The sequence below is a fragment of the Octopus sinensis genome, linkage group LG15 (genome assembly GCF_006345805.1).
Source record: "Octopus sinensis linkage group LG15, ASM634580v1, whole genome shotgun sequence".
In the NCBI taxonomy this organism is placed as follows: domain Eukaryota; kingdom Metazoa; phylum Mollusca; class Cephalopoda; order Octopoda; family Octopodidae; genus Octopus; species Octopus sinensis.
This window is the reverse complement of record NC_043011.1, coordinates 53614978-53627239: the sequence shown is the minus strand read 5'-3', so window position 1 is coordinate 53627239 and position 12262 is coordinate 53614978. Positions and strand designations below refer to the sequence as shown.

The window sequence follows — 12262 nt, the reverse complement described above, 5'->3', positions numbered from 1 at the left end:
GAAAATAAATTGAATGAAGAATATTTCATTTCATATCTTCAGATATTAATGAAAATAAAATAGAAAATTAATTAAATAATTAGTATTCAGGATGGCAAAAACATTATTTTAAAAGTTATTGTGGAAAATATGTCTTTTGCCTATATTAAAATAGTTGAGAACAAAATATTAGTTATTAAAATAATTCCAAACTTACAACAGATCCACGATAAAATTTAAAAAAAAAAACTAATAATTTCACATAACTTTCTTTACTTTTATTATTTTTAAGTAACAAACAAGCTGTCTTTTTTTGTCTGCAGAATCAATTAGCAGTGAACTATGTAACTAGAGAGCATTAAAAGATAAATAATCTTAAAGGCTGCAGGAAACACTGAAAATATATAAGGAATCAGAATTTTTAATCCAACTTTTAATTTATTCTCAAGTTTTCTTCTTCTATTATAGAATAACAGTGAAGCAATGTAGATTATGTCACAGAATAACAAATGGCTGGACATAAAATATGATTTGTGTAAATTTATTCTCTGAATTTTTGTAAATAAAGTGATGTGAGCCACTTCCAAGAGAAGAGGTTTAGAAGGCATTATAGAGAATGTGCTCATTATTAATGGAATTCGATAAAATAAATATTCCTTGTCAGCTTCAGTATAAAAAGATGCACTAAAATGCTTCGATTCGAGAAGAAATTACACATTATGGTAGAATAATAAAGCTAGATTAATAATTCTTTTAATCAAATTTATACAAAAACAAAATACGAAAACAAATACAATAATGTTCTTTGAATACAAAGAAAAACACAACAAAGTGACAAAATGTAGAGAAACAAAATAGAATACAAAATAAAGTTGCAGGTCACGTTTAAAGTGACAGCTCATTCCACTGAACAACATAGACAGTTCCTAGAAATCAAGGAAAGTTACAAGGGGTTTTCTAAACTATTTTCCCAGCTATTTAATCTTAACTATTGCTCAAAAGGCACAAAATAACTCAAAACAGAACTTGACAACAACATTCCATGCACCAATCATTAGAAGAAAAAATAAAAGAAAAAAACAGAGACTAGTCTAGGAAGAATGGAAAACATTCAGAAAGCAACTCTGAGTTATGTATTAATGCACACACATAACTGAAGTTTATAAACAAAAATGAAAATAAAAAACATCCAAGGACACAAAAAAAAAGCAAAGCAAGACATGTTCTCATTGTAGTGATTTTTCTCTGATGTCAATGTGAAAATGTTACGTTTTCTGCCAGAGAATAACTCAAAGGGATCAAATAAACTAAGAATTTGTCAATGGAAAAATAAAACAAAATGGGCAAGAAGAGTCAAAGAGAGGCTAGACTAACAGAAGCAAAAAGCTGTGCTGAAGAGACAAGACCAAAGCAATTGGTTACCTGCACTAGAATTTGCAGTAGAAGTGGTTGTGTTGTGACTGTCTTCTAAGGATAAATTATTTGAACTAGGAGCCTGGCTGCTCACGCACACATGTTGGCTGACAGGCACTGAGGAGGAAGTAGCTGGGCCAGCAGCAGAACTATGGCGAGTTGACATGGAACTTGAAACAGTTGGTCCAACAACACCAGATGAATCTAGACTACCAGGTGGGATGATGCGACTGCCATCACTGTTACATTCACTGTTCTCGTCAACAGCTTTGCCTTCCTCTGTGCTATCACCTTGGGTTGGGATTCCAATGCCGTCCATACCCGAGTTGGCTGTCGGTGGAATCATCGCACTAAAACTGCTGGCACAGTTACTTGGTAAACATCCTTCCTTAGACATGGAAGAGGGAGTTTGTTTCATTGGATCCAATGTTCGATTGGAATTAGCACTAGTGGTGTTGCTACTGTGTGTGCTGCTGGTTGAGGGACTAGTTGGGCTACAAGAATTTGATTGTTGAGTCATAGAATTAGGCACTGTTGTTTGAGACACTGAAGAAGGAAACTGACCAGATGAACTAGGAATATTGTTGATGGCAGAAGAGAAGTTCATTGATCCAATGTGACTGGATGAAGGACCAGCAGGTGCCATTCCTGGAGGATACATTCTGGCTGGCTGATTAGATGATCCTGTCCGTAACTGATGACAACGAGTGGCAGCAGCAGTATTAGCAGCAGCTATCATAGCTGCCTGCGCTGCTGCATGTGCACCTTTAACTCCAGGTACAATAGGTGGTGTTACACACTGGCCACTTGGTGACATGGTCATGGTGTTGGCACCTCCGGTTGAAGGGTGGGGTGGGTGAGGATGCGAGGGAAGAGGTGATGCTTGTTGCTGCTGCTGCTGCTGCATGGAATTCATCGAATGGTTTGGCATATTGGAGCAGGGTCCTCCATGAACATTTGGTCCTCCGGAAACTGCAGTACTACTATGACTGTTAAAATTACTACATTGTGAGTTCATATTGCCAGATTGTGGGTAGCTTGCACTATTGTAGTTAGCTGAGGACATATTTCTATTGATGGGCATACTACTATACAAAGATCCTCCAGATAACGAACTCATTTGGTTGGGTCCATTGTACACATTTTGCTGGGGATAATTCTGCATCCCTGCAGGGTTCTGTTGTCGATGGAAACTTCCTAGAAGCAAAGGAAAGAGTGTGTCAAAGGTAAAAGCAAATCTAAAGCAGATCACCGACTGAGGAAGAAGCAAAAATGAAAAATTATTATAGAACTACTGTTAGACAGGAAAGAAAAGAAAGAAAGGGAAAAAGACCCGCCCACCCAACCACTATTAATGGGTACATTTGGCTAAATCTATATCATTTCAAAACAGATTGAGAAACTTTTTTTTAAAAAACAGTAAATCTAAATATCTATCTCGATACTTCTCAATTTTACTTTATAATCACAAGTCAAATGGCAGGGTCAATGTCTTATCTTAGTAACATCCTCAAAGTCATTTCAGATGTTAAATATAGTTAAATCATTTCACAAACGGAATGAAAATAAATTTTGTAAAATCTTTGACAAGTCATTGTAACAGCAGCTGACAATAAAGAATTGTTTTCTTGTATGATGTGAAATGTTTTTGTTGTTTTTTATCTCAAGTAAAATATAGAACAACAACTTGTATAAAATGTACACAATTAGCAGTTGGTACTGTATGCAATTTGACATAGCAGCATACCAAACTATAAAGATCCACAAAATGTTTCCCAATATGGAAATGGTTGCCGCTAATGAAAGCTGGCTGCATATATAACACTGAGTAGAGGATAAGCAATCTGACTGTAAATCAGACTGTCACCCTCAAATGAGTGCAAATAATCAACTCGCTAAATTCTAGAAAGACATCAAATTTTCATAACAGAACAACTAATTCCAAAGTGACAACTGAATAAAAACAAAAGAAAAAAATATTTTATGGAAACTATCAAAGGAAAATTTAAACCTACAAGTGGAAATTATTAACTACCAAAGTAATTAGCTAATTGGAAAATAATTTTAAATGTACATTACTCACTAGAAAAATTGAAATTCTAAGGTTTGATTTAACAAAGTAATAAGAGAGAAAACTGTATTGGACAATGCCTAATATCTCAAACAAAGAAAAGAAACTTATAAACTGTTTCAGAAAATTAGTCCATCTAATTTCTAAATATAAATATCCAATCGAAGAGAACAGTTACCACAATGAAGGATAAATATAAAGTATTAAATGATATATAAATATTTGCATAAGAAGAAGACTCAAACAAGAATAACACTGCTTAATTTGTCTAATTTCTTTTGATTATACTTTATATACTGCTAGAGAGAAAGAGGGAAAGTGATAGTGATTGAGGAGAGAGAGAGAGAGAGAGAGTAGGAAAGAACATCAATACTGAGCGGGTGCAATCTAAGATATTAACATGTGCTGCAGAGGACATTAATGCAAAAATGGTAAAGAATTAGAGCTGCAAATACAGTTTCAGATTGTAGGAAAACAAGTTCAGCATTGATCTGTATAATACTGGCCCAAATCTATTCCCCTTATAGTGACTTAGAATCAAGGGAAGAAAAGAAACACTTCTCAAATGACTTGTGAAATTATATTGCTAAACAAAGAATTATATATTAACAATTTCGATAGATTAAATTCTAAAGACACACTAAGCATAAGAGGCACAAGGAAATTTATAAAGGATCATTAAATAAAAATAAATTAGGAAAAATGAAACCAAATACTTAAATCTATAATATGAAAAAACAAAAAAAAGCTTATTAGCTAAAAAAAAATATAATAAAAAATTTTATTTTTTTTTTTAAATTTAGGATTTACACAACAGATTCAAAGAATTTTCAACAAAAGAAGACATGAAAATAAATATCAATGTTTATTTATTACCATATAAATATTTCAAACAAAAATTAAATCTTAGGTTAAGATGAAAAAAAGGAAAAATGAAAGGAAATAAAAACATAATTTAATAATTTCATGCTATAAAAAAAATCAAAATAAAATAGAAATCTCAACTTAAGAAAATGAAACAAAAGATGAAATATATGTTAATGTTCACTCCATGCAATTAAACCAGCCAGAAGAGAAAGGAGTGAGAATAAGTAGAAATGATGTTAGGCATGCCTTCACCAAAGTTGGCAGCATTGTTCAAACACACCCAACAAAAACAAAAAAAAAAAAAAAAAAGAAGAAAAAAACCAAAAAAAACTATCAGTAAGGGGCAGATGTTCCAATACAACAATCACTACCCTCTTGGGCCATTTAGAGCTTCTCAACCACTACCAGGGAAAAGGAAGAGGTAAACAAAAATAAAATTATCACCCACTAACTGGAAATAAACCCTTCTGCTCAAATGCTTTCTCATATTGGCAATGTTATATCATTTAAAGTCAGTTGAAAACAAACATTATTTGGCAGACTTAAGAAACTACAGAACTGAACTTTATTTACTCACCAGGAAATTGGGAATTGTACTGGCTAAAGTGACCTCCCATCTGAGAAACTGAGGCAGCCACAGCATTCATCCCTGCCATTGGTTTATTGGCTGTGTTGTACATCTGATTGGGGCCAACTGGAGGAGGCATAATATGCTGACCGAAGCCTAAGAAAATTGCAGACACTCAAGCATTAACTTTTCGATGATGCTAAACATCCTATTTCATTAAGATAACGTGAATTTAAAAAGAAAAAGAAAAAAAATGGAAGAAAAGGAAAAATACGTAGAGGTGGCCAAAACATTGATTCTGGTAGAGAGACGGAATTACATAGCCAGGTCTAGATCGTCAAGGTAAATTGGGGAAGATGTTTAAAAGTTAAGAATAATAACTTTAATATTTGAAACTAGCATTTTCTATACCAAAAAAAAAAAAAAATGCTACCCAACCCTCTATCATAAGACAGAGCACATGAAATCTTCAGTAACTTCACCTACTTCAGTTAGATTTAGCAACGCATATCTTAGATTATCAAAACAGGAGACGCAAACAGCCTAGTTGAAAATTTTGAATTATAATTAGAATGGATGAATATTAATTATAAAATAAAGTAAGTAGAATTAAAAATATAAACCATTCAAACCATAAGGTAACATTATATAACATCAAGCAAGTTGTTAGTATTAGTAGTAGTAGCCTAATTATCAAACATAATTTGACGATCTTCTTGATTTACATATAAAATCATTTATAAAATATTAAAAAATAACATTACTACAAAAAAAAAAAGTCTTAATTCTTATCATGCATTTTTAGGGTTCTCTTGCAAATTAATAAAGGAGTTGTGTAGATTTGTTTAGGTTAATTTATCCTTTAATGAATAGCTAAAGATTAGGACTAGAAATATAGTCTGTTGAGGGAGGAGGTTCCAAAATTACAATATCATTCTACAACACAAAAAAAGATCCAAAATTTAACCTCATTTTTCTTGTCTCTCTAAGACATTTTGATTGAATGTTTAGATGCTCTCTATTTATGGATATTCCCCAAAAATATCTTCTGATGGGACATACTATATCAACACTTTCAACAGTAAATAACTTCAATTCCATTAATCCTTTAGCATTTAAATAGCCATATCTGGCCTCTCACACCTACCCAACAATGTCATTCTAAGAATAAACAATAGCATCATTAAAATATCAAAGCTACAAGATAATGCAAATTAGCAATACATTTGGCAGTGAAGGTGCATGGCTCAGTAGTTAGAGAGTCAGGCTCACAATCATAAAGTAATGAGTTCAATTTCTGGTCTAGGATGTTGTGTTCTTGAACAAGATACTTTATTTCACGTTGCTCCAGTTCACTCAGCTGTAGAAATGAGTTGAGAAGTCACTGGTGCCAAGCTGTATCGGCTTTACCTTTCCTTTCTACAACATCGGTGGCGCAAAGAAGGAAGACTGGTATACATGAGCAATTGCTGGTCTCCCACAAACCACCTTGCCCAGACTTGTGTCGCAGAAAGTAACTTTATAGATGCAATCCCATGGTCATTCATGACTGAAGGAGCTCGTAACCCTTTTTTTTACATTTGATAGAGTAACGTGACTGCTAAAGAGTTAAACGTGAGCAGTACCTAACCAGAGCCCACATAACTGTTTCAAATCATTTCTTATGGCAAACATACTAACAGAGCAAGGACTGCATTTCGAAAACTGGCTTTTCTTTTTTGGGGATAAAAAATAGTTTAGTCCCCACTCAATAATTTACTGGCAATTTACAAAGCTCAGGTTAATCCCCACAATGGAATACTGCTCCTACATCTGGGTCAGTGTTTCTGCCAAGCAGACAGACAGACATTCAAGACTGAACCCAGAAAAAGACCACTTCGATCAAATTGAACGTAAAGTTACTCATAGATATACCCCATTCTTTGATCTGAAAGCATGTTGTCTCCTCATCCTGTGTCCTTCAGCTGAGTGATCTAGTGCTGTCTCCACTTGGATACCCTTGACTGACTCATCTTATTTCACGTGTTGTCCACTCCTCACTCCACCCTGCCTTGCTCCCACCCTTCACCGACTATTAAATCCAGTTTTTCCTACCCAACACATTAGCTGCTCTCTGGAACTCCCTCCCCATTCATGTCTTTCTTTTACAGAGTAAACCTGCAAGAGTCTTATGTAAAATGCTCATAGTATTAATCTCGACAGCCTTGAAGAGCCAGTGAAAATCATCCATCATTCCCCATCCCCAAAAATCAATAAGTGGGTTTGAAATCAATACCTTGATTATAATTGTGAGAATTCAATACTCTCAGGCATAATGAGAGTATGAGAAAGAGGTTGAGAGTATTTAAACTCTACATTCGAAATTAAACACAATCCCAAATGACGACCATGTAGTAAGAGGTCACCTAAAAATTGCTGAATAAGGCACTGATCAAATTGGTGCACAGGATAATTATGGAACTTGGTGTTTTGCGGCTTTGATTGAATGTTTAACATAATCCTTAAATAATCAAGGAATGCTCTGCTTACAAGCAGAGCTAAATTGCTGAATTTATCTAGTGTGTACTACATAGGATAGTTGATCTAATATAACAAGTTATAAATTATTGTGGCCTTTTGCTCTTACAATTACACAAATAAATACTCTGGCATGAGATGGGATATGCAAAATTCATACAGAATTACTGTCTGTTGGTTTGAAAATTACCAATGAGGAAGTTCTCAAAATTAAGAAAATGAAAATAATAAAATCTTTCAGTAATGTCAAATTGAAATACACGTGCTGAGCAGGGTACATTACAGACTAAAATGTGCAAAATTAAAATAGCCAGATGGTATGCAGTACTGCTTGATGCACTTGTTATTAATCAGAGAGTAAAACCGGTTAGCAAAATCAAGCTATTATTGTTTATTACATAGGAGACAGGCAGGTAAAAAATCAGTTAAGTTTTATAATTGATCTTATAATAGAAGTTCACGGTTTGAGTTTTGCAAATGTTGAATTAATAGCAATGAATGAAACCTGATTTGAAGTCATATTGAAAACAACTGAGATGAACGTTACCTTGACCTGTCATTTGTGACTGGGACATCGAACCTTGTCCATCCAACTGACTAGAAGGTGGACGAGGGGGCATTGGACTACCAGCTTGGTTTCCTTCAATAATGAGAAAAGAAAAATTGTGTTAATTTATGTGTACAATGTAAATGATTTCCAATATCACAACCCTCTCCAAACAAAAAGTTAGCTACTTAAGGCGCTGTATGTAATTATAACAAGATGGAACTACCCACCTCAAACATTGGACAGATTATCACATTTACAGATAAACCTCATTTATGAAATCATCATCATCATCGTTTTAACATTCGTTTTCCATGCTAGCATGGGTTGGATGGTTTAACATGAAGCTGACCAACTGGAAGCTGTCCAGACTCCAATTGTCTGTTGTGGTATGGTTTTTACAACTGGATGCCTTTCCTAATGACAACCACTTAAGAGTGTGCTTGGAAAATATCAACTGCCACTACATTACTTTTATAGTGGTTAACTTCATTAAAGCTCTCTAAGAACCATTTCACCACACCTAGCTCATACCACAACTCAAAAGAGAGTCTGTTCAAAGGTCTTAAATAATACAAAACAGAGTAACTTTATTTTATAAATATGACAGGAATATTTTGCTTATACTGCTATGCTAGGTAATCCTCCACCCATTTTTCTTTTGCTAGTTGAAAAAGAATGAAATTTTACAATTTTGCATATTTCTGAAGCAATCAACACTTAATTCTAGAAATCTACATTCATAAGTGAAATACTGAGTCAAAATCTATGCTAATAACAAGATGAAGAGAAAATGAAAGAAGAATTGGAGAAAAGAAGGAATTGAAAAAACAAGCAATGAAAAAGTTTAAGAAATCAGAGTCAATGAAAGAATAGAATTAAGAGAAAGAGAAAGAAGTTAAATAAAACGGAGGAGGAGGAAATACATTTCAGAAAAGAAGAGGTTTACCTGTAACAGATGCTGGAGTATTTGATCGAGATCCAGCTGAGCCAGCAGGTGATGGTGTAACCCGCAAGTTAGAAACACTAGGATGATGACTCCCCGATGGAGTTGGAGTACCTTGAGATCCTCGTGTATTTTCAGAACTCATTTCATCAAATGTATTGTTACTTTCCTGAGGACAGAGGAAAATGTGTTAACAGAAAACCAAAAAATTTTACATATTTAAAAAAATTTTACACAATATAGACTAAAATCAAAACGTTTGGTAAAATCTTAGAAACCCAACTAGCAAAATGTTTTCCAACTTTCAATCATTTATTTATCTCTATAGATAATATTTATGTTAAAATATTTACAAAGTAATATTTTACAATAATATTTTAACCAAGACAGTGCAGAGAAATACATATTGGAATATGGGACTGAAAATGTTGATACATGCAAACATTTCAAAAATTCCTTAGCATATATATATGTGTATGTGTGTGTGTGTGTGTGTGTGTGAATTGTTCAAGAGCAGTAACTAGCACCGTCCTATGGAAATTAAACAATATCAAACCCAACAATAGACATTACTTGGGACAAAATATTAACACCAGAGCTACAAACCATCATGCAGTATGGCTACTCTAAGCCATACCCACCACCACTGACCCACCCTGTAAAAATGCCATCAAGGAAGACCTATATATATATATATTCTAATTGCATTCAGACTTTAATCTTTGTGTGAAATAAAACAAATCTGAAGATTATAATCTTCTTGAAACCAAATTGCTAAAAAATTCCTTACTTTTACATTAAAATCACAGTTAATAATCCATTAGCATTTAAACAGGCCACATCAACCCCAAATTTTCTAGCTGTTTTATGTTCAAACCAGCTAGATCTGGCCTCTCACACCGGCTCTACAATGTCATTCTAAATATAAACAATCTTAGCATTGAAATTTTGAAGCTACAGAATAATAATGATTAATTCAAGACAATGTGAATAAATAACCATTATATATGACGACAGAAGAATCTGAATGCTAAAGAGTTAAAGCAAGTCTCTATTCTGTAGCTTATGGCCAACATACCTACAGAGATTGGAGAACTTGTATCCAAATTTGAAGCAGTGAACTCGGGTATCCAATCTTCTTGGAATATTGTCAAGTTCTTTCCTGCTAGTCACCCCTCTTAAATAAGCAAACTCCTTCAAACCTGAAGATTGTTTTGAGTAAATTTGAATCTATCCAGTTTTTACAGGTTTCAATCAAACCAGTTCAATTCCTTCTTATGATTTTCTAGGAAGGGAAGTGGTTTGAAAACTATTTTCATGTATAGAGACACTAAGGAATTTCATCTGGGTTGTATATAAGATTACCCTGCGAGTGTTTGTCCAACTAACCAACTATGAAACTAAGTTTCTGCAGAATAACTTCAGTTCCAGCAAAGTGCTTGTAAATAAAGTTATTTACAAACTTTTTTATGTCTTTTAAATGTTGAGTAATAAATATTTATGCAGCTACCAGTCAAAGATTTTATTTAAATCGACAAACATTATTAGCACATAACTCATCTCATATTTTATTGTTCCTTGCATTAAAGCATTTACAATACACTTTAGAAATAGTAGTTACAATGGCAACTGCTATACCTGCTCAGGTATCAACAAATACATCTGATTAAGAAATTGCACGATTTATCATCATCATCATCGTTTAACGTCCGTTTTCCACGTTAGCACGGGTTGGACGGTTCGACCGGGGTCTGGGAAGCCAGGGGCTGCACCAGGCTCCAGTCTAATCTGGCAGTGTTTCTACAGCTGGATGCCCTTCCTAACGCCAACCACTCCACGAGTGTAGTGGGTGCTTTTTACGTGCCACCTGCACAGGTGCCAGGGAGGGGTCTGGCATCGGCCACGATCGGTTGGTGCTTTTAACGTGCCACCGGCACGGAAGCCAGCCAAGGCAGCGCTGGCATTGGCCACGTTCGGATGGTGCTTTATATTAACTAGATATTTCAGAAGTTCCTAATTAAGTAAATAAAAGAACAATGAACTAAAGTATATGGAGTCTTAAGTTTTAAAATCTTCAGAAAAGATACTCCTTATATTGAATGTAGAGAAAACAATATTTTTAAAAATCTACAAGTAAAGCTTAACAAAAATAAAGAAATCCAAAGATATTGACATAAAAAAAAAGACAATTTATACAGCATCAGTTCATTCCATGCAGAAATTGTCAAAATCATTCAACAGCTTTCCATTAAGATAATAATAATGTCACAAAATGCATGCAGTTTTTTTTAATTGTGACAACTTCTCTCTTTACTAAAACAAGCAAAGGTTTGTATATTGCAATAAATCAAATGCAATGCTATAAATGTAGAGAACAGAATCCAGAAGAGAATAAAGCTGATAAAACAGTACAAGAAAATAAGTGGAATTGGTACATGTACCTTGCACTAACAAGAGAGCACACATAATGCTGCATATGGTAAAATCTTAAAGGAACTAACAGCCCCACACTAAAACGGGACACTGCTGCAGGCAGCATGAGTTAACGCTAGGTAACCATCATTATGAAATACAGACTTATATACTGAAAGAGCTTAGATGAATTTGTAATACAATACACTCATCCATCTTGGTTCAGAACTAACTCAATCCCTGAAAACCTAAATTCTCAGATTTGAAAACAAAACTTCTTCCCTTCTCCTGCTTGGCTCACCTACACTAGGTACCCATTAACAATTAATGAACACATTTACATAGTGCATATATTTTACATCCAGTTGAAGCACTTATTTGAACTAAGTGTAAAACAGCTCTGTCTGTAGAATCACATATTTAGACACTGAAGATTCTGTTTTGAAATAATATAGGGGAGCTTAATATTTTTAGATTGAACAGATTTTTGTACGTTTTTCTAAGGCATAAACTAATGACGTCAGGAACGTCACTTCCCAAACAACTGGGAATAAAAAAATATTTCAGAAACATTATAAGAAAAAGGCCTGTTTAATATAGTTTGGAGCAATATCAATCATAAAAGATTTTTTTTGCTGTTCCAGTTTTAAAATAGAGACATTTTTCACTACTTTTATGCGTAAGTCTATAATTATGTCAATAATTAACGGCATAAATTTTAACAGTAGTTTACTGAGACATAAGTTACAGATGTTACAATATCAACTGTAGCAAACGGTTGTTGGTAAAGCAATGCCACAAACAGTTGATGGAAAACATGAACAATATCCATGGATAAAGACAAAGGAAAAGAAAAGCAGCAGCTGCGATTCCAGACAAGAAACATGCATTACAAAATATATGAAGAATATTAAAACACATTTCGAATATTTCAGAGGAATT

The 12262-nt window shown here is 33.9% G+C and overlaps 1 protein-coding gene across 10 annotated transcripts in view; it reads right to left on the bottom strand.

The window, feature by feature from the left end:
- LOC115220018 (trithorax group protein osa) overlaps nt 1–12262 on the bottom strand; it is an 88958-nt gene that overhangs the window by 46574 nt on the left and 30122 nt on the right. For 7 of the 10 annotated variants that reach the window (XM_029790324.2, XM_029790322.2, XM_029790327.2 and 4 more), the window contains 4 exons: nt 8912–9077; nt 7963–8055; nt 4908–5054; nt 1402–2589 (listed from right to left, as the gene is read on the bottom strand). In XM_029790324.2, coding sequence (XP_029646184.1) covers nt 1402–2589; nt 4908–5054; nt 7963–8055; nt 8912–9077 — 1594 coding nt within the window. The remainder of the gene's footprint in view (nt 1–1401; nt 2590–4907; nt 5055–7962; nt 8056–8911; nt 9078–12262) is intronic. The other 3 variants (XM_029790328.2, XM_029790329.2, XM_029790330.2) reach the window with 3 other exon arrangements.